Source organism: Elgaria multicarinata, chromosome 2 (assembly GCF_023053635.1).
Source record: "Elgaria multicarinata webbii isolate HBS135686 ecotype San Diego chromosome 2, rElgMul1.1.pri, whole genome shotgun sequence".
Lineage (NCBI taxonomy): Eukaryota > Metazoa > Chordata > Lepidosauria > Squamata > Anguidae > Elgaria > Elgaria multicarinata.
The window spans coordinates 18,613,101-18,636,403 of NC_086172.1; the positions used below are offsets into that span (position 1 = coordinate 18,613,101).

The following is a 23,303-nucleotide window of genomic DNA, read 5'->3' on the forward strand; positions in this document are numbered from 1 at the left end:
TTACATACCAATAAGGACTTTCAGAAGCCATGATGTGCAATGACTCCTGCAATATACCTAAAGATATAGTGGGCCAGTTTGCACAACATGACAGCCCATTGTGGCTTATTTAACCCCCCAATGACCCACGCTGCATGCCAGCCACCGTTTTAAATACATAATCCCTGAACAGGGAGTTGCTGTGTCATCTGAACCTCCATCGGGGGTAATGCAAGGCTAAAACAACCCTTGCAAAACCCTCATCTTATTTAATCCACAATGGCCAAGTTTGCATGATGCCACAACCCCCAATTAGGGGTTGGATATACAAATGACGTCTAGCACATGGCATGGTTCATTGTGGCTTAATCATCCATGGTGAGTCCTGGTATGTAGGGTGAACTGGGTCACTGGATCTTTAGAGGAAGTCAGTAGTTACAAGGGCAACTGTTGAAGACCTAGACAACTAAAGCACAATCCTTCCTTGTGCAGGCTCAGTGCCAGAGCATGGAAAGATCCCTAAAAGTCTTCACAGAGTCCTCTTCCCCTTGCTCCAACAACTGGCACATTTCAGGGAAGTCCAGGTAATGGGAGGTCTGATCACATCTGCCATGCCCACGCCCATCCCCCTTCCTCTGCTCTATCAAGTTACTTCACCAGGCACCATGTAACATGGCAAGTGGAGAGTACTTGTCAAGTTACATGTTACTGCATGGGTACAAGTAGGGTGACCATATGGAAAGGAGGACAGGGCTCCTGTATCTTTAACAGTTGTATTGAAAAGGGAATTTCAGCAGGTGTCATTTGTATATACGGGGAACCTGGTGGAATTTCCTCTTCATCACCACAGTTAAAGCTGCAGGTGCCCTGCCCTCTTTTAAATCTGGTCACTCTAGTATAGCTCCTGCAGCTTTAACTGTGGTGATGAAGAGGGAATTTCACCAGGTTCTCCATATAATACAAATGTTACCTGCTGAAATTCCCTTTTCTATGCAACTGTTAAAGATACAGGAGCCCTGTCCTCCTTTTCATAGGGGCACCCTAGTACATGGCACTGCATAGATCCTTATTACCATTCTCTGTAATGCCTTGTCACAGTGAAACAAGGCCCTATAGAACCCTCTCATGGCCTTTCCATGTGCAAGGAAATGATCGTACTGTACTGTGCAATCCTGAGCACGCTCACTAGTGAGGCAGTCCCATTGAATTTAGTGAGAAACCTGAGTAATCGTGCAAAGGATTGTATGGTAAATCGATTGCTTTGGCTGTGCTCTCCTTTCAGCTCAGGATGCATGTAATGGGCTGCAAGGTTATTTCCATGAAGTAGATGGAAATGGAGCCCCATTGGTCAAGGAATTTTAAAGGAAGCCAGATTCCAGCTGGACATCAGGAAAAACTTCCTGACTGTTAGAGCAGTACAACAATGGAATCAGTTACCTAGGGAGGTTGTGGGCTCTCCCACACTAGAGGCCTTCAAGAGGCAGCTGGATCACCATCTGTCAGAGATGCTTTAGGGTGGATTCCTGCATAGAGCAGGGGGTTGGCCTCGATGGCCTTGTAGGCCCCTTCCAACTCTGCTATTCTATGATTCTAAGACAATTGTTTTCCACTGCTATGGTGTGGTTTAGAAGACCAATGTCATTGCCACTGGGGTGGAAGTGGAAGCTTAACCCAAGCATATGTATTTTTGTATTTGTCATTACTGTTTGTCTTTGGTACCAAATGGACACGTCTCCCAACAGAATAACTCATTTCTTTATTTATAGTGCTGAATGTATTAAAAACCCTTAGCAGTTCACAATCTTTGTGCCTCTTCACAACACATGTTGTTAAGTGTACATCCTAATATTTTAAAATGTTTTTGTAAATTTAAAATGTGAATGTGACAAGCAGGTGTTTTAAAACCCAAATATTATACAGGTACATCAGCAGAGACCAGGACTGGCTGTGGCTCCCTCGTGCATGTTAACTTGGTGGCCAGCCTGGTTTGCCCTTGTAGAACTGGTGAAATGACCCTATGAAAGACCATCCAGAGACAAAGCTGTGATATGGTGGAACTGCTCACCTGAATGACCAGGTATCTCTGAGGATCTCGAGCCATTCTAGAAAATTCGGCAGCCAGCTCCTTGAACTTAGGCCGACTATCAGCATCAATCATCCAACCTGGGGCCATATGCAGGGGAAGGAAAATGTTTGTTTGTTAATAACGAGTGCTTGATTTTTTTTATAAATTAAAACAGCGCTTATGAGGAGGTATAGAGTGACACAGGGCCAACATCCAGCTGAAGCGAAGCCATTTTATAAGTTTCACTGATTTGATCATATGCTCAAATTTCTACCCAAACTGGAATCAATGGAACTTAACAGTACTTCATTTTGGGCTGTAGTATATCTTTGTGCCATAAATTATTACTTCGTCTCACTTACTTCATGATTCAATTGAGATTTTTATTCTTTATTGCATTGAGTGAATATTCATTCACTTTCTTTTCCTAAATCTTTCTTCCCTAATATGCTTTGAACGTACTTAACAAAGGCTGAAATATTCTGCATATTTATTAGGAAATGCATTCCTCTGAACTTAATTCCAAAATGATATGCTGTACACCCTAAACTGTGCATTTTCTTTTCTGAAACACTTCCTTGTATTCTCATTTCCCCTTTTGATCTTCCTTTCGTCTTGCCACTAAATTTGCAGTTTGACTCAGTTGCTTGAGTTATTGTATTCTACGGAACATTTTATTCATTTCTGCTTTCCGCTTGGGGCACACTAGAGTATGCATTGTGTAAGGTGAGCTGCAGGGTTTTTCCAGGACGTAGCTTACAGCGCTACAAATCCTTCCTCCCCAGCAGCTTCTGAAGTCTACTTTAAGCCACTACCTTGGGCTGGTTTGTTACCGCTGTGTAAATCCTGGTTCATTCTAATCCTCCATCTTATACAATCCCCATTATATACTGGAGAATATTAAACTCCCAAAATGATGAAGAGACGTTGCTACATTTTGCAGAAGCATCAAATGGAATGGCTGTTCACGATGACATTGCTTAGATATATCCCTGTCCAAGTTTTTTATTGGTTCCACCCCTCAACACGGCCCACTGTCATGTAAGTGTGTATCTGCATCTGTGCATATAAAGCATGGCTGGTGACTTGCCACCTACACATGTTTGATTTGCCATACACTGTTTCCTCTTATCTTCCTTCTTCCCTGTCTCTTAGGAAGGCATATTAGGACCAGCTACCTCTCTTTTGCTTCTCTGCTGCATGGCAGAGGGCACAACATATTATTAATAGGTACGTTCCACTCAGAAATACCCACGAGCTTATCTTAGAGCAAGCCTTTTCAAGGAGGAGATAGTATCAATGATTTTTGAGGAATCTGTCATTGTTTGGCAGGAAGTCTAAATAAATTGGGTCTTATCTGCTGAAATCTCTATTTATCCCTGTTTACATAGGGCCTTGCTAGACCTACCTGATAATCCGTGTAGGAGGAGGGGCCAGCCCCAGTCTACACGTAAGACACAACGGGCTGCAGGAAGGACCCATCGCATCCACCATTTTTTAATTTTTAAAGGGCCGGGTGCTCAGAAGTGCACCATTGACCAGTAAGTTTTTTTTCCTTTTTCTTTAAAGGGTTCCCCACTTCCCCCTTGGCTCCAATTTCCCCCCCTGGCCGCGATTCCCCCCATCTCTGGTTCCCCCCCCCCGTGATCTCCAATTTCCCCCCTTGGCTGTGATTCCCCCCCATCTCCGGTTCCCCCCCCCCCCCGCAATCTCCAATTTTCCCACCCTGGCCGCAATTCCCTCCATCTCCAGTTCCCCCCGAAATCTCCCCATCCCCAATCTCTCCCCCTGCCCCGATGGGCCCAGCGCTCCTGTGGAGTGCTGCGCCCCATCCACCGCTTTTCCTGGCTACTCGCGAGTAATTGCGGTAGCCAGGAAAAGCGGCGGACTGGTCTACACACCTGCGGTCTTGGGCTCAGCCCGAGACCGCAGGAAATACCAGGCCACAAGCAGTGCCGGTTATCCCGGGCCAAGGGAGGGTTACCCCTGCCTGAGCCCGGGATCCCCTGTGCATCATCTGGATGCACCACCGGGCTAACCCATCATCTAGCAACGGCCATAGTCTCCAAGACCAGTGAGCGATACCTGACTGGCACTGATTAAACTGTATGTACAAAATAGGATGTGAATAGTATTAGTTTGAAGCATCTCATTGACTTATCTCCAATGGAATTTTACGTCCAGCCACTCAGAGGTCATGGGATGGCTCATGCGCAGCCAGTGTTAAAATCCACATGAAGCTGTAAGGACGCTTGTGCCTCTCCCCCATGTAAAGAGCATAATGTGCACTGTAGAGCCAATATGCGCTTGCCTATGCATGCACAGGCTCCACCCATGCAGTTCATCTCCACCAAAAAAGGGGGTGGATGGGTCTGGTGATGTATACATAGGGGCCTCTTTATAAGAAGCAGGGAGGGAGGCACGAGTCTCATTGCACATGCAGCATATGTGCAGGGAGACATGCAAACCAGTCCCCATCCCTACAGGTAGGCCCTGCTCAGACAACATGTTAAACCATGGTAGTTCAGTGTTTTGAGCTAAACATTATGGCTTGGCGTATTGTGTGAGCCATTCCTAACCAGGGTGGCTACATAACTACAGTTTAAACATGCTCATGAACCACTTGCTGCAGAAGGGTTAGCAGCCAAACTTAGTATTGGGTCTGAACAGGCCTCAGGCAATTACATTGTATAACAATCAGGAGGTATAGACTGAAATAAACCTCTCCTGAGTATGCCATCTGAACTTGAGACAACACACACCTACATACATTTCCTTCAATGGCCTGGACACATGGATGTGTCTGCAGTTTGTTAATTTTTGTGTGTGCACCATACAACCCACATGTATGCTAGACAGCCCTGCAATGGGTTACAGAGATACAACCCCCACCAAAAAAACAAAACAAAACAGAAAAAAGCACAAGGATGCAAAATAATAATATAAATGGAACCTCGCCTCTCCAAATTAAATTTCAGAATTATTATTATTATTATTATTATTGTGTTTTGGGAATTTCTATTACACCGCGCTTCAAACAAATTTCCAAGGCAGCTTACAGAAAATCTGAGATTTATAAAACACTCACATTTCCAGTGCAAGGTCTGAGATTCTAGTCTAGTTTATTTATTTATTTATTTATTTATTACATTTCTATACCGCCCAATAGCCGGAGCTCTCTGGGCAGTTCACAAAAATTAAAACCATTCAAAGTATAAAACAACAGTATAAAACCATAATATAAAATACAATATAAAAGCTCAACCAGATAAGTTCTCCATAATTAACTTTTGCTTGGGTGGCTCACATGACTAAATGATCTTGCATACAAAGCAATCTCTTCCCCGTAAAAAAAGGAATCATGTCAGGGAGACGTTTTCAGTGGGCAGAGTATTATTTTGTATGGAGGAGCTTTCAATCAAGTGAGCCCCCATGTGCAGTCTGAAGTGATTCAGTGCAAACACAGGTCTTGTGACTTTCCATGAGAACTAGGCCTCTGTGTCAGGCTTCGAAAGGGAGGAGGAACCCATAGTTCTGACACTCATAACAGAGATGGTAAAATAAATAAATCTGATGCTCTTCAGGAAAAATATATTTACATCCACAGCTTTCAACATCTAATCTGGTCAAAGAGGACACAGGAATGAAATCTCTTCCAAGACCCACCCCGAAACTACTTCAAATACAACCCAATCAGACTAGATGGTGTACCTGTCACAGTATACCCAGGGCCGGTGCCAGACTATTTTGAGCCCTAGGTAGGTGAGCTGCTTTCACCCACCCACCTCCACCCCAGCGTACCTGGGCACGGGGCGCCATCTCACCTGCCCAGCCGAAGCAAAGCCAGGACGCTGGGGTAGATGGGGCGGCTTTGGAATGGCATGCCCGGCTGGAAGCCGCTCTGGGAGAGCGACTTCCGGGCACGCCATTCTGAAGCCCCCCCCCCCCGCCGCCGCCCCCAGCGTTCTGGCTTCACTTTGGCTGGGTGCCCACCCAGCCGAAGCGAAGCCAGGATGCTGGGGTGGGCGGGTGGCTTCGGAATGGCGTGCCCGGAAGCCGCCCTCTCAGAACCGCTTTGGGAGAGCGGCTTCCGGGTGCGGCGTTCGGCGCCCCCCTTATCTTGGCGCTCTAGGCGGGCGCCTGAGTGGCCTCTATGATAGCGCCGGCCCTGAGTATACCACTGGGTCAAGTATGAATTTTGTGGGTGAAATTTGTAGATCCTTAAATAATTGGGCTTCCATGGAAAGTGTGTGTGTTTGTGAGTGTGTGATATGGACAAGAACATGACTTGTGAGTGAATACTTCCCCTACCTTATCTGGTCCATTTCTTATATCTGTAAGCTGATTCATAAAGCCATTTTTACATTTTTAATAATAATAATAATAATAATAATAATAATAATAATAATAATAATAATGTATTCTGCACGTGAATACAACAACAACAACAACAATAACATATGTAGTTTAGGGGCTTTTGGGAGAGATGGAAAGTAGGAAAAAGGAAAGGAACCTCTCGTGCAAGCACTTGAGTCATTGCTGACTCCCTAGAGGGACGCCTGCTTTCACTGACATTTTCTTGGCAGGCCTTATAGCGGGGTGGTTTGCCATTGCCTTCCCCAGTCGTGGTTACCTTTCCCCAGCTAGGTGGGTACTCATTTTACCGACCTCGGGAGGATGGAAGGCTGAGTCGACCTGAGCTGGCTGCCTGAGAACCAGCTTCCGCTGGGATTGAACTCAGGCCGTGGGGAAAGTTTTGGCCACTCTGAGCCACACGAGGCTCCTGGAAAGTAGGAGGGAGGCCAATTATCCCTTTCTCTCCCCTTCTCTACCTGAGCAGGTAGACTCCAAGTGGCAAGACATGCATATGGTACTGCTGTGAGTATTTGGGAGGGAGTGGTTTTGCTTTGCTTTGCTTCATGTGCTGAAGTCTTGTCTCGAAGTTACCATCTTCTGCCATTCAATACTTCCATTGCTGTTCGAAAGGAACTCCTGTCCCTGCTCTGAAGGAACCCCTATATCTGATTATAAAAGCTGGGTCTGAGGTCTGCTTGTAACAGTACTATCCCCTTGCTGTGCTGCTGGTGTAGCATCATCTTTTGTGAAATGAACTGGTAGAACCCTTGTATGCTGCATGCAGCAGCCTGTCAACCTGAACAGTTAGCTGGATTAGCTTCTTCGTATTCTCAGTTTAATGCTGTCATCTGTACACATGAGCAGCAAACCCCACGTGGAGGAAATGGCTGTTTGTTAATCTCATTTAAATTAAGTCAGAAACACCACAGAGACTTTCTTAATTCTTTTTAAATTAGAAGCTTGAGCTTCAGGGTCACATTTGCTAGCATGTGCACATTTGGGGGGAAATGTGCTGGGTGAGAATCCAGATGTAAATAGCACAAATAAAAATAATTTGCTTCTGGATCCTTGCCTGACTGTTCCTGGCTCCCCTTAAAGATGCACACTTAGCAGCTAAAATATCAGTATCTCTGAACTACTGGCTCTCCCTACTCCCTGAAGCTCAGCTTGTGTCATTATATTAACCAAAGTCCTTTTTAATAACACATCTCAGATTTTCTTTCTTCTTTGGTATGTCATTTGGAATCAACTTTCACCTCTTTACAACCTTGTAAAACGTGACTACTTGGGTTCCATAATTATGTGAATTGTTATCCTCTAATAAATCAATTGTCATGAAAATTACAGTCGTTTGCAACAATGCTTTATACAAACCTTAGTCAGATTCCTATTCTTCCTAGTTGTGAAGTGTTAGCACATAATATTCAGCTATATTTTATGTAGCCATCCGAATACTATGCTTCAATGCCGCAAGCAGTATTACAAAGGACTTGTGACTATGTGCGCAAGAAGCATTGGATCACCACTTCAGTTCACTTCATCCATCGAGCTAAAAGCAAACTAGAACTACTCACATTTCACCATCACCATGTAAACATCAATGGTGCAGATAGGAGGCTGTGGCAAGCGTTCCCCTTTCTCTAACAAGTCAGGGATCTCTCTCGTTGGGATTCCATCATACGGCTTTCCACCAAAAGTCATCAGCTCCCAAATGGTGACACCTAAAGTAAAAGGGTGAAGGTGACATTTTAATTAATGCATACCTAGTACACATACACACCGTTGTTCTCTAAATGAGCTATTTGTAGCACGTTCATTTCTGGGCAATCACAGAAGTTTCCTGGTCAATTTAACAGAAGGTCTCCCATAGTTTCCACCCCTTATTCCATTTTAAAATATATCACAGATAAGCTGGAATAAACCCATCACGGTATGAAATTGGCAATGTGTAAACCTGGTATTGCACTATGAACCTGCCAAGGAAGGAAGGAAGGACTTTGAACGGAGGGAGAAGAGGGTAAAACGCTTCCCTGCAACAAAGGAAGACAGATCCGATCTCCATGGATCTACTCAGAAATTAGTCCTGTTATGTTCAGTGGGGTTTACCCCCAAGTCAGTATGACGAGGGTTGTAAACTTACAGCAAAATCTTACTTCTATGCGTCAATGCTATTCAGAAGTAAGTCCTGGCTTTCCTGTGGGCTGTGAGGAAACAAACAACAAGACCCCCCATCCTTTGCACCCAAGACAGAGAGGGAGGGGCGCGCGCTCTGATTCAGCTGTGTCTGCCATTTAAAGGAGCCCTGGGGAAACAGCAGCAGGACCTTCCCTCGCCCCTCTCCTCCCGTATATTCCAATTCATATCAATCCTCCCAAAGAAACAGGAAGCACAACAGCGCTGGTTAAAACAACAGGAGACGCGCACAGGATCATTTAATTAAGCCAGGAAGCCAATTTAACTCCATAGGAATGCCACACACAACTCCAAATGTACTATCCTTCAAGTATTATTGCCCTGAATGTAACCACTGTAGTGCTCTGTATTGCTACAGAGTGATTTGCTGCAGAAATTTGGTGGTGGCAAAATGGCAATGTGAGCACTTTAAAATAAAAATTGGGAGGTTCTCCTTGGATTGCGAAATGCCGTGCAGACTGTGGCCATACCAAGGGTCCAGGGGGTAAAAATGGCTCATAGACCTTCAGAAGTTCTCCACCCCTTCTTTAAGGGTACATGTTAAAAATCAAAATATAAAGACGTGTTCCCAAAATGCATAACATAACAAGGTTTAAAACTGGGATCTTCATATTTTGCCATTGCAAACCTCTGCAAATCCCCCCCCCCCCCGCCCAAATATTACTTGAGCCTGTTATCTTTTGAGAAACTGGGATCAAAAGGAGAGGAAAGGGGGGAACAGAGTGAATAAATGGTGGGAAAATTACTGGAAATGCCAACAAAAAATAACAGCTTCTAGTTTTGATCTCTTCAAGGGGGGACGGGACCAAATAGCTGATCTAAAATTATTTTCAAAAACATTTTCTCTAACTTACAGCATCAATTTCTCCCAAAGCCAAATAAAGCTATATTGTTTTTACATTCCAAGTCACTCATATACACACACCCCTTATGGATCTGAGTTACGATAGTGCAATATTTTTGTAACTGGAACAGTATTTTCAAATGTACTCAAGATTACTTTCCCCCCCCTCTTTCAGCTAAGAAGGAAGATAAATAACACATACCATACCATGTATGTATCCCCAAAGACTAACTTTAATATCAAAAATGCATTGTTGTCCCAGCAGCTTCCTTTGTGTGGACTTTTTAATTCTTTTATTTTAAAGGTCATTTAAAATATGCCTCCAACACAGTAATCATCTCTTGCAGGCTGTCACGTCTAGCCTGAAGAGAAGCGGGTAATACGTATATCAATGGCACACAATAGTATGCATACAAATACATAGAATATATTTCTCTGTTATTGACCTCTCCCTACTGTAGGCAGTAGCCGTGCCTTCTGATAGTTTCTCTGTGAGTGTCATCAGATGGAGGGGAAATCACGTTTCCGTCCTATTGCTTTTCTGTCCAACTGTAGGGGCAAGCAGCTTCCTCTTTCTTCACATGAGGAAGAAAGAGGTGGCAGCAACAACCGCGTGGGTGTTTTATCATGCTTCTTTTCCTGTTCACAGCAGGAAATGGCAGCAAGTCTCGCTTCAATTTAAAAAAAAAAGGATTTTCTGGGTCTCATTTTGTCACAGAACATAGAGCAGAAGGAGCGGGAGACGCTTGGGAGATGGACAGCATCGTCGAAAGGACCAGCGGGCTTCCTTCAGTGACCAGTAACGAGCGTGCAATAAAATGCTCGTCTGATGACACTGTGGCTGCATTCAGACAACACGCTGAACCATGCTGCTTAACCACAAAATGGTTAAGGGATATTTTTTTTAAAAAAAAAAAAATGTGGTTAAGCAGCATGGTTCAGCGTGTTGTCTGAACAGGGCCTGTGTGTGCGACCAAGGCCCTAAGATACAGGGACAGGGTCCATGTTGTGAGTATGGACCTGGAAAGGAAATGGGAGGAGAGGAGGATGGGTCTTCTAAACTCCTGTCAGAGCCACACAGGAAGGAGGAGAAGGAGGAACACTTGGAATTGCAAACCCTATTCCTTTCTGCTGAGGCCTTGGGCAACCAGTTGAAGAAGCAGGAAAGGAGAGTTTTAAGGGTCCCATGGAAGGAGCAGACGCTGTGTAAGATACACTACCCCTCTTTCAAACAACAGGCCTGCTGGGTTTCCTGCCTTTTAACAGAGCAACATAAAAACATGATGGGAACAGTGTTGCCTGATGGTGCTATATAAATAAATCATGTACACTGATGGAGCTATATATATATATAAATAAATAAATAAATAAATAATCTTGGGCTCTAGTCTGCAGGTGCACACACCTACACACCTGATACCCGCAGGACATACCTTACACAACCCCTTCACACACATCTACTGCCAAGTGAGAGCTGCTTTCCTGTAGTGCCATCTCACATGGTTGTTGTATGTGTGTGGATGCTGCAATAGTCTTGAGGGACAGACCCAGTCCGCCCCAGCTACGTTGTTGTGATATCCTTACTTACAGCTTGTGATGCTTGAAAATATGTTGTATTGCTATAGCGAGGCTCGCTATGACTTCAGCTGAATTTATTTTACTGACTGACTGACCAGCTGACTGTTATCATCCTCACCATTGTAACTAAAAGCAGAGAAATATACAAAACCACATGTCCAAACAAAGATGTGATAAATGACTGCACATTTTACTAAAGGAGCAAGGGGCAGGGGACTACACAACTTGTTTTATATATATATACTAACTATATATACTAACTTTTCTAAACCGCCCAGAGAGCTTCGGCTATGGGGCGGTATATAAACGTAGCAAATAAATAAATAAAAGGCCATAATAGGAAATAAACGTAAAACTCAGTATCCTTAGAAAAGGCAATTGGCAATTCAAAGATATGACAAGAAATAGGTAAGTCATTTCTCATATGAGAGACCACAGGGCTAAGGCTGCCATTCTATGCACTCTTACCTGACAAGTCCAGGTGACTTACTTCTGAGTAAATATACACAATCTGAGAGTTCCTGTATCACATGAAAAGTTCTGTTTGGCTGGGGCTTTCCCACAGAGCACACCCCCTGCTGAAAACATCTATTTTGCTAACTAGAGCAATATACCACATAAGGAGCAGAGGAAGTCTCTGTATATAAACAATTTAAACCCCTATGCCCAGTTTTTCTTAGCTCAAGAGTAAATGATGGTAGCTAGTTTGCAAAGCCAAACAGCATATTGCACCACAGATAAAAAAATATCTAATGAGCTTTCAGCTAGCACCACAAAGCCATTTTGCCATTTCAGCTAGTACCACTACATTGTAAAACCATTTAACAATAGCAAGTGATGACTGGTGTATTCTAATTACTACAGGCTTCGTGCTCTCAAATTACCTACAAAGGTGCAGGTAATCGTGCCAGTAACAGCTGGAATAGCTACTCTGGAGGAAAGGGCCAGACAGATGACAAGGAACTTAGGTTGATATTCTAATTAACACAATTATACAACAAACAACACCCCGCCCCCCAAGTTATAGATTTAAAAGATTCCTCATGCACCTAACCTTTCTCACAAATGTTAAGGCTGCTTGTGAAATTCAAATGGATCCCATGTTAGTCAGTTTTCCCAGTCTTTTAGCTTAGCCTCCGCTTTCTTATATTTGTTCTGTGTTATAATAAATTTCCTTTTATCTGACGATGATACAAAATTCCCAGAAGACAATTTTTAAAGGTCGCAACTTTTCCAGGTAGCTTTTCAAAGCAGTGTTGTAAACTGCAGCTGACAACCATGGTTTCTATATATTTTTATCTGAACAGAATAGAACTATTTTTCTGTCCCGATAATCAGCCAAATTGCTATCAAAGTGGTGTCGAGACAGCAAGCAAGCTAGAAGGACGGCAAGGTGACATAATACCTTTCAGAATGTAGCATGAAAACAGAACCTAACAACTCTATTCAGATTTACATTCAAAAACAACAACATGGGGGAGTGTGGAAACAAAGCTAAAGATAATGAACTGGTTTATCAAAGCCAATCTAGAACAGGACCATCAATCCTGATTTGCAGTAGATCTTGAAGACAGTTCTCCAAGGTACCAGGCAGAGGGCATTCTCTGTTCTCCTATTTATTTATTTATTTATTTATTTTCATTTCTATACCGCCCAATAGCAGAAGCTCTCTGGGCGGTTCACAAAAATTAAAACCATGAAGAGCATAATAAAACAACCAACAATTTAAAAACAAAAATACAAAATGCAATATAAAAAGCACGACCAGGATAAAACCACACAGCAAAAACAGATATAGGTTAAAATATGAAATTAAAACAGCAGTTTAAATTTAAGTTAAATTAGGTGTTAAAATACTGAGAAAATAAAAAAAGTCTTCAGCTGGCGATGAAAGGAAAACAATGTAGGCGCCAGGCGAACCTCTCTGGGGAGTTCGTTACACAGCCGGGATGCCACAGCGGAGAAAGCCCTCCTCCTAGTAGCCACCTGCCTCACTTCCTTCAGCAGGGGCTCACGGAGAAGGACCCCTGTGGATGATCTTAAGGTCCGGGCAGGCACATATGGGAGGAGACGTTCCTTCAAATAACCTGGCCCCAAGCCGTTTAGGGCTTTGAATGTCAATACCAGCACTTTGAATCGGCCCGGACCTGGACTGGCAGCCAATGAAGTTGTAGAAGGACTGGCGTGGTATGATCTCGTCGGCCAGTCTCTGTTAGTAGGTGGGCTGCCTTGTTTTGTACCAGCTGAAGTTTCCGGACCATTTTCAAAGGCAGCCCCACGTATAACGTATTGCAGTAATCCAAACAAGAGGTAATCAGAGCATGGATAACTGTAGCTAGGCTATCTCCATCCAGATAAGGGCGCAGCTGGTATATCAGCCTAAGCTGGTAAAAGGTGCTCTTTGCCACTGAGTTCACCTGTGCCTCAAGTGACAGCTCTGGATCCAAGAGCACCCCCAAACTATGGACCCGATCTTTTAGGGGGAGTGCAACCCCGTCCAGGACAGGGCAAACATCACCTCGCTGGACAGATGAACCACCCATTAACAGTACCTCCATCTTGTCTGGATTGAGTCTCAGTTTGTTAGCCCTCATCCAGTCCATTACCGTGCCCAGGCACTCCTACCAGACATGCATAATAAGAGAGGCCAGGACTCAAACCCATGGCACCTACATAAAGCTTATGTGTTCAGCCACTGTGAACTATCTCTTTTCTTTAGACTATTATTAAAGAAAGGATGATACATGATAGCAACAGAATGAAACAGCTTGGCAAGTAAAGACAAAATGAATACTTATGGAATATAAATGGGTTTTGTTTTACCATAGCTCCAAACATCGGTCTGATGTGTGAATTTTCGGTAATGTATACACTCAAGAGCCATCCATTTAATTGGCATCTAGCATGAAAGAAAAAGTGAAAGTAGAACCAATTAGTAAAGAAAGTTCCATTATTCTACGAAAAGCGTCCAAAATCCAGGCAAACATTTAGGTTTTCAGATTTACCTTTTAGAAGCATCGTTTCTATTTGCTTACCTGCAAGCTTAGATTAATCTAAGGGCGGGATACTAGGTGTACTAGCGCTAGCCCAATTTTAAAACCATGTCCTACTTTGAACCCTAGAACAAAAAAGAATGTCTTGCTATGTGTATTTGGAAACCTAATTTGTGGGCACAGGGTCAGACAGAATATCTGGACTGGCAAAAAAAAAGGTGTTTTTTTTCCAGATTTTCTGGGGCATCAGAACTACAACTAGAAATAAGCATCCTGATCCAACTATAGATACACTTTTTAAGCATTTATATGATTGATTAGTTGGTTGTGTTGGTGTGGGGATGTACATTCAAAGGGAAATTCATCTGAAGACATTGCAATGTGGATAAATATCTCCCATGGCTGCAAGGCTGGTGTCAGGCACCTTCTGAGGGCACACGCTCCATCAGTGGCCCTCAGAAAAAATAAATAAAATTATTTATTTTGATAAAACTGCAAAATGATGCTATTGTAGCTATAATTGCATGGAGAGTCTTTTTGTATATTGTTTTGCTGATGTTTTAAAAAAGAGGCAATTAAGGGGAGACATGATAGAAGTGTATAAAATTATGCACAGTGTGGAGAATGTGGCTAGGGTGACATTTTTATCCCTCTCTCATAATAATTGAAACTGGGGTCATCCCATGAAGCGGATTGGTGGGAGATTCAGGACAGACAAAAGGAAGTACTTCTTCACACAGTGCGTAGTTGATCTATGGAATTCACTATCACAAAAAGGGGTGATGGCCATCAATTTGGATGGCCTTAAAAGGAGGTTAGACAAATTTCTGGAGGAGAAGGCTATCAATGGCTATTAGTCCTGATGGCTCTGTGCTACCTCCAGTATCAGAGACAGTAAGCCTATGTATACCAATTGCTCAGGAACATGGGCGGGAGGGTGGCGTTGTACTTGTGTCCTTCATGTGGGTTTCCTGTTGATAGATGGTCGACCACTGTGTGAACAGAATGCTATGGACCCTAGGTCTGATCCAGCATGGATCTCCTTATGTTCTTAATTGCATGTACAATCCTCTGTATTGGTGAAACATTACACACAAAGAATCTTGATATAACCATACAAACGATAACATCAAACTTGCTTTTTGCAGTATTTTATCAATGTGCACGTGCATATATTCATAGTGTGTGTGTGTGTGTGTGTGTGTGTGTGTGTGCGGAGGGGAATAGGGAGAGACACAAGTGAATGGAGGATTTCATTCTGGAAATGAGACCACATAATTCAGAGTTCTAAAATCCAGGGAGAAGTTCTGAGAAGGAGAAGTTTGGAAGCATCTCTAGTGTTCAGTGGAATGGAATTCAGTGGAACACAGGTTTAGGAGGGAGAACTTTATGGATGATTTCTTCTGCTCATGGTCAGAGTTTTCCTGCTCAGCATATTTGGGACTTGCTGTATGCCAAAGATAGCATGACCTGAGTGTTCCCTTGAGTGACTGTGTGGAACTTCCCTACATTCTGCAACCTTGAGGACCCTCTCCTTGTTTTGAATGAGGCCTTAGCTAGACCTAAGGTTTATCCCGGGGTCGTCCCTACCTGCTCCCGGGATATCCTGTGTGTCATTTACATGAACAGGGATGACCCCGGGACGATCCTGGGATAAACCTTAGGTCTAGCAAAGGCCTAACTTTCCAGCATAATTAAGTCTAAACAATGCTAAGCTAATATTGGAAATACTATGTGAGTGTTAGTAGAAAATAAACATCACCGGTTTATGTTATCAATAATTACCTAAAACTCTATTTATTAAATGCTTTAGGATGGAATGCTGTAGCTGTAGGGCCTTTTTCTGTCTAAACGTGCAACTTTTCTCCTCCCCAAGAGGACGAATTCCCCTTCTTTTCCATTGTTATGTAGAGTTGGGAGTTACATCCTGACCGCAGGCACAAAACCTTTATCTCTCAAAAGAGTGGTGCTAGAGCCTAAGTCAATGAGTCATGACCTTGAATCAAGAAACTCTAAATAATAATAATAATAATAATAATAATAATAATAATAATAATAATAATAATGTAACCATCCACATTCCATACAAAAACATTGACATTTAAAAAGGCTTCTCAGATGCGATGCTAGGGAGAGGTGGCATAATTTAACTGATACAGAAAAATAGGGGCAGATACATATGGGCACCCAGGACGGTGCTTTTTTGTTTATTTATTTATTTATTACATTTTTATACCGCCCATTCATCAGCCTATGACACCCACCTTCCCACCATCAGCACTGTACTCTTTCTCGTCGCCTTCCAGTAGCCGAGCCAGGCCGAAGTCTGTGATTTTCACATGATTTGGTGATTTCACCAGGACATTCCGGGCTGCCAAATCTCGATGAACCAACCGCCTCTCTTCCAGGTACATCATACCCTAAGAAGCAAAAACATTACAAACAACAACCTGTCAGTATAATTAGGCTTATGCAATCTATCTGCGTGACATTTACCTTAAAAACATTCCAACTAATTTACCAATGGTTTCCCTACTCCTGCCAAAATGTCCACTGTTTTCCCCAATGCATTGTCATCAGATCCCTAATGGCAGAAATGGACCTGAAACCGTTTGAGGATACCCAGAAGGCGAAGTGAGGAGAATTACACAGCAAAAGGAGAATTTAGTGGGAATCCTCAAGACTCCAGAAAGGTCTTGTTGTTTAACCCAGGCTGTGGGTATAACGAAATAATAAATGTGCAAATGCCCCAGGACGCGGCCACACACACTGCCACGTTGCCACATGTTATTTTATCATTCTGTGATAAAATTGTGTAATGTGGAAGCCAAAGCATCCCTGTTTCACAAAACTGTCATAAATTAAAAGTAGCAAAGCAATAAAATCACTCAAGATTCATTCTAATAGAAAACAGTTCTGCATAAACTGCTCCTGCATTGCTTTTATCACAATAGATTTTGCAACAATCGACAGTGAAGAGAGTTTGAAGCATAGCCACAAAAATGCTTTGGACATAGAATCTGCACCATTATTTTCAGATAGCCTTTAACTGTTCGAAGCAAGCACATTCTCTCTAGCCAATTGCAAATCAATGCTGCTGGCTGTTAAACATTAGAGCTGTAGAACACTGAAGGATGAACAGTGTCTGACATCAAACCAAAAGCAGTAAAAAATGGTGGGGGGAATGGACAAGTAAATCACAGAGGGTCAAATGATTATGAGTCATATATCGGGCATGCTATAAAACAGTAGATTGCTTTAGGTGGCCCCTGGGTCAAGCACAAACATTAACATGATAGAAATCCAAACGAGTGGAGACTCTGCAGTCTAATTAGGCTGCAATCCACCCGGACTTTCTCCAGTGTAAGCCCCATGGAAATTAACAAGTGCTGAGTTAGTAGTAAGAGTACTGTAGTTAATAACTATTGTATATGCATGCAGAACCAGAATTTCCAAAATTAAATCGAACTTTTCCTTTGCCCCCTCCACCTTCTTCTTTTTTAAAACATGTGTTGTTTCAGTACAGGCAATATTCCCTGATCCTGGTCCATAACTATTAACTTCTCCACCCGAGAGGTTTACACAATGATCAGAACAATAATATAGAATTGTATTGCTAGGGAAATTCCCCCAACCTGATAGGGAAGGAACCGCACCACAACCCATCCAGCCACAGGAGACAGCTCTTACCTCGTACAAACCGATGGCAGAAACTCTCTAACCATCATCCCCAGCCACATACGTATATAACCTTCCAAGCCCCTCCATGCATTATACAAGAGTCCCTCCTCCCATCTTCTATTGATTACAATATTTTCTACATTTTCCATAAACTAACCTTTCTACAAAAAGCAATGTTTCATGTTATGGCAACTGTGTCCCCCATATGTAACTTCTTGTGCTTTTGATAAGACCCCTGCCGAGGTCGACCAAGGATGTCTCCAGCCCGCTGTGAGACACACCTCAGTGCCCAGTGGGGTGAAGGTCTTGTTGATAAGGCTTGGAGGTGTCTCTATGTCTAGAAGAGACGGGACTTGCTTCCAACTCCAAGGCCTTTTCTCCAATACTTGGTTGTTGCATTGCAACCTTTCCCCTTACGTCAGATTAGCAGAACAGAGGTGGGGGCAAGGATGTAGAGCAACCTTGGGCCAGAAGTGAAGACTTATGCACTTTATTTTTCTCTGTGAAAGAGCACAAAGGTAGGAGCCAGGACAACTGTGTGCATGCTTATGTACTTTTGTTCCTATTGGAATTGGGGTTTGCAAGGGGGTTCAGAGAGGTATTTCAGATTTCTTTATCAGCATCTACAGAATATGAGAGGCTCCTAAATCCACCCAGAAAAACCAGCCATGGGTGAGTTGGGAAGTCACGCAGACCCAAGCCAAACACACTGGCTCTAAATGCTCTAACTGCAGTGAATTCTGCAACAGCGGAAGACTGTCCTGGCACTGCTGTTCTGGAGCTGCTCAAAGACGTTCTGCCACCTGAGCTGGGCCAGCAAATGCTGCCTACCTCTCCCTCCCAGAGTGCCCTGACCTACTGACCCTACATGTTGTGCTGCTTTTCCTTGTCCAGTTTTTGCTGCCACCGTAGCGGTGGTGGCAGCGGCACTCCTGCAAACTGTCCGGGGCCACCTCCTCCCTCAGTACCACACTCGGAAGAAGGGGAGGCATTGGGACAATGGGGTGAGATAGTCCTGGAATGATGCTGGCTGCTTTGCTATGTTAAGTTTAAATGGTAATCTTGCCACCACAGCGAAGCCGTGCCACTGGCCCTGCTCAACCCACAAGGACTCTCTTTAAGACCCCTTCCTCATGAAGTAGGGCCAAGCATTGGGAGAGTCAGTGGCCACTTTCAGCAAAAATACTGCAAGTTGTTAAACATTCAGCAGTATCGCCACTGCAGAAATTCCTAGGGAAGCAGCAATCACTGGCTGGGTTGCGTGGGGCCCAACCCCAGATTTTTCTCTACAGCTGAAGGGCAGTGGTGAACAGACTGATGGGTAGGGATGGGCATTGGCAGACAGGCCAACAAGTAAAGGCAAACTAACTGACCGGTGGGGTGGACAACTGGTGGGTAATGGTAGATAGGCCAACAGGCAGGTGGCCTGTGGGTGACCTTCTGGGTAATTCAGCAGGAACAGCAGGCTGTCCCCCCTCAATCTGATGCCTGAGGCAAAGGGCTCACCTTGGCTCATGGGAGGGCTGACCCTGTGTTTTTCATTGTGGTTTCTTACTGCAAAGACTCGAGATTGGTTTTTGTTTGGTTGGTTCATTTTTGTAGGATCATGCCAAATAGTAAGCACTTTAGTATTGTATCTCTTCTTATAAACAGTCACAGTAAACTACATATTGATTTTTCTCAGTATCCTATTAAAGTGGTTTGTGGGTGGCTGAGCACACACAATATATAAACAAAAGCATTGCTTTATATTAAAACCCAAACAATATTGGTAAAAACGAAATGAAGCTGGGAAAGGAAGAGTAGTATAGCTAATGGTGTTCACTGGAGATGTAGAATTTGGATATATATTTTCCTGGCTGCATCATTTGACCTTTTCAAGCCTGATAGACATGGTATTATGTCTCTCTCTATAAGGAGCGTAAGGACCATAAGCAAACTATGACTTTACAGAATGAAAAAAATACTTAAGAACTACAAGCCATATTCCCAAAGCAACAGAAAATCATCATAATGGACAGCTGTTCTTAAATGACAGTGGAGGTGAGTTTATACTTTCATCCTTCTTGAAATCCCACTGGTGTGGTAGAGGGTCAGCTGTGCATCCCACTTTGTGCATATTTCCACATGTATGATGTTGGGCACACACAGCTGTATCTATGCAGACATCCAATTCCCCAATATGTAGCCCATTTCTCCCTCCACATATACATTTGTACATCCAATAACCGTCTGCTGGCTATGGGGGTGGGGTATTGAAATATAATAAATGAACAATGAATGAATGCTACATCATAAGTTCAGGGACACACTTGATGTCCTACTATACATGGGAAGATTTCAAGATGGGTGTTTTTGTGAAATGCTCCAGTAGGTACTTTCATATGTCTCGCTTTCTTTCTGTTGTAAGGGCAAGCTATACTGTTCTGACAAAGACAGCAGAACCTTGCTCAGACGTTGCTTCCACCTTACCCAAGACAGTCATGTATCTGTTTAATACACTTTTATCCTGTACTTCCTCAGGACAGTGTACATGGTTCTCTCCTTTTTATTTTCACAACAACCCTGTGAAGTAGGTGAGGCTAAGAGACAGTTGCTATCCAATGATTGTGGATTTGAGCACAGGTCTCTCTGATTCTAATCTAACACTCATTACACCACATTGTTTAATGCTATTTCAATGCCAGTAGTACCTTCCCACATGGTTTCTAATGGAAGTAGCTGGTCCAGCTCCACATCAGACTCAAGACAGCATGGTAAATATAGGGAAAGTCTACACCAGTTGTTATCCCGGGGATCGCCCCGGGATCATCACTGTGTGTCCACATGACACACAAGGGATCCTGGGTGCAAGGAGGGAAGATCCCTGCATTTCCCAGGGATAACTAGGATGGCTTGAATCCTGACTTTTCCCATGGTGTCGGGATCATCCTGAAGTGTGGGTGGCCATCCCGGTTTTGTCCCGGCTCCTCGGGAGTAAATGTGAGGAGCTGGGAACTGGGCACAGGGCACGGAGCTCCTCAGGCACTCTGTGCCCATCAGGGTTTTTTAAATTTACCTTTTTATTTTCGCTGGAGTGCCTGTGCGCTCCAGCTGTTCTTTCTTTTTTAAAAAAATGGCTGCCACAACAGGCACAATGACCGGGACTTCGCACAGCTGCGTGTGCACTGAGGGGGAGGATCTTGCGATCAGAAAATCATGAGATCCTCCCCCCTCCCTCCTGGAATGCCGAGAGGTCTAGACATGCCCAGAGTTTAAAGTTCCCTCTGGAATTGCCTCACTGGTTATGAAGATATTCCCATAGCATCAAGGTTCTTTCTTAAAGGGCCAGGGTTCTTTCTTAAAAGATTTACAAATGAACCTTTCCTTTGATGGGCCTTGAATCATTTTAAAAAAAGAAAGAAAAGATGACTAATCTTTGGGTTTGGTAGTTTTTCATGTTTGGCAGCAATACATCACCAGCAGCAGATGGCTTTCACCCAGGAGTCCTGAAAGAGAGCCTAATATGAGATTGCTGATTTATTTAATTCCTCATATATAATTTCTTACTAGCAGTATTTTCTTTACCATATGAATGCAAATTAATTTAAATCGATATTTGAAAAAGGGGCCATCTGTAAATCCAGAAACTAAAGACCCATAAACCTAAGTTTATTAATGAAAAAATCCTCCCCCCCCCTCACACACACACTTTTCTGATAGGGCTCACATGTCATTGACAGTTACCTGACAAGAAGAAATTCAACAGCTAAGGAATTGCCCCATCATTTCACTACATACCTATCAGCCATAGCAAACATTAAGTTTGATTTCAATGGAAGAGCAAAGCACCAGCTTAGAAATAATTGAACCTTAAAAGAGCTTGACCTTAGATGTATCACATCCTAGAAGGTTTTATAGCCACACTCAGGGATGCAGTGAGGGGGTCATTTCTAAAAGGTCTGCCAGGGCAAGAGAATAGAAAACATGCCACGGGAAATAAATTAATCGAATAATGAAAGGCTGCGTTCACATTAGGTTACCAACCCACAAAGGAGGCTGCCCAGTGCCTCCCTTCATGATCCATTGCTCTGGATGCCTCCTTCCAACTAACATTCCAATTGGAGGGCAGGTAGTTCCACTGTTTTCATGCTTCAGGTATGAGTAAATCATTCCTGAAGCAGCACATAGCTTGGGACCACAATACCTGATGGAACGCCTCTCCCGACATGAACCTACCCGTACACTGCGTTCAACATCTAAGGTCCTCCTCCAAGTGCCTACTCCGAGGGAAGCTTGGAGGATGGCAACAAGAGAGAGGGCCTTTTCAGTGGTGGCCCCCCAATTATGGAATGATCTCCCCGATGAGGCTCACCTGGCTCCAACATTGTTATCGTTTTGGCGCCAGGTCAAGACTTTTCTCTTCTCCCAGGCATTTTAACAGCATTTAACAACGTTAAGTTTGTTTTTAATGGACCATACTGTTGTTTTTATACTGTTTTTTATGTTTTTGATGGTTTTTAAATTTTGTATACTTTTAATGTTTACCATTTTTAATTGTTGTAAACCGCCCAGAGAGCTTTGGCTGCGGGGCGGTATATAAATGTAATAAAATAAATAAATAAATAAATAACCTGCCCTCAGAGGCAAGGATGCCAAAACAGTGATTCATGCAGAAATAAAAGGAAGGGGGGGACTTCTCTGGTGGGGGGGGGAGGTAGTTCTTCTTCTTACACAATCGTAATGAAACCTTTCCCAGTGAAAAAGCAGCTTGAATTCAGGAAAAAAAGTGTACCTCGGCTACCAGAAATTGAGGAAATACTGACTTTGAGTGCTTCCTTTCTCTTTCTCTTCCTTCCTGCCATGTACTGGCACCAAACACTCTACTAAATGTTATCCATTTATCATGAGACATTATGAGGAAAACGTAAGTGCCCCAGGTGTTAAAACCACACATCTGTTTTCCACCCCTCGCCTTGTAGCCCACATACTGGAATCAGCCTGACCTTAAAATTGATAACCTCCGTCTTTACCATCACTGCAAGATTTACCTTGCTAAGGATATCATTACAAGGGCAATTACTGTCAAAGCCCTCTAACGTCAAATCACTCTTGGAAGCAGAGCCTAAAACCATTAAGAAGTCAAGCACATATTACTACCAGCTGTAACACAAGGCAAATTGAGGAGGTCTCTCGGGAATCTTAGCATGAACAGGAATAACCTATATGGAGATAAATCTGCAGCTCCTGTTTTAGTTTCTGATTTTTAAGTACACGATCACAAGCAATAGAACCAAAACACACCTCTGGAAGTTCTCCTCTGCCATTTGACCCTTGAAAGGGACAAATGGCTGCCCAATACTCCCTTTTTAAAATATCCTTCTCACATGGATTGCCATTATTCTGGAAGAGAGACTAAGCGCAGTGATAGTCGGGGGATCAAGAAACAGGCAGGCAGCAATGAGAAAGCAACCATAAAAAAAACCAGAATCTGTGGGACAGGAGGCATCACTTGATGGGAAGCTCCAATAGCTTCACAACAAGTCCGTTCCAATCCACATTGGGACTATTGGCTGGCTGAATATACTATCAGGCCAGGTTCCCTCCTGTGGCATGACAGGTGCTTTAGAGCTGA

At 43.4% G+C, this 23,303-nt stretch overlaps 1 protein-coding gene across 1 annotated transcript in view; it reads right to left on the reverse strand.

Annotated features, from left to right (window-relative positions):
* ERBB4 (erb-b2 receptor tyrosine kinase 4) overlaps window positions 1-23,303 on the reverse strand; it is a 622,759-nt gene that overhangs the window by 35,450 nt on the left and 564,006 nt on the right. Inside the window, exons 21-24 of the mRNA XM_063115870.1 lie at window positions 16,273-16,428; window positions 13,839-13,914; window positions 7,975-8,121; window positions 2,045-2,142 (exon numbers count right to left, since the gene is read on the reverse strand). Coding sequence (XP_062971940.1) covers window positions 2,045-2,142; window positions 7,975-8,121; window positions 13,839-13,914; window positions 16,273-16,428 — 477 coding nt within the window. The remainder of the gene's footprint in view (window positions 1-2,044; window positions 2,143-7,974; window positions 8,122-13,838; window positions 13,915-16,272; window positions 16,429-23,303) is intronic.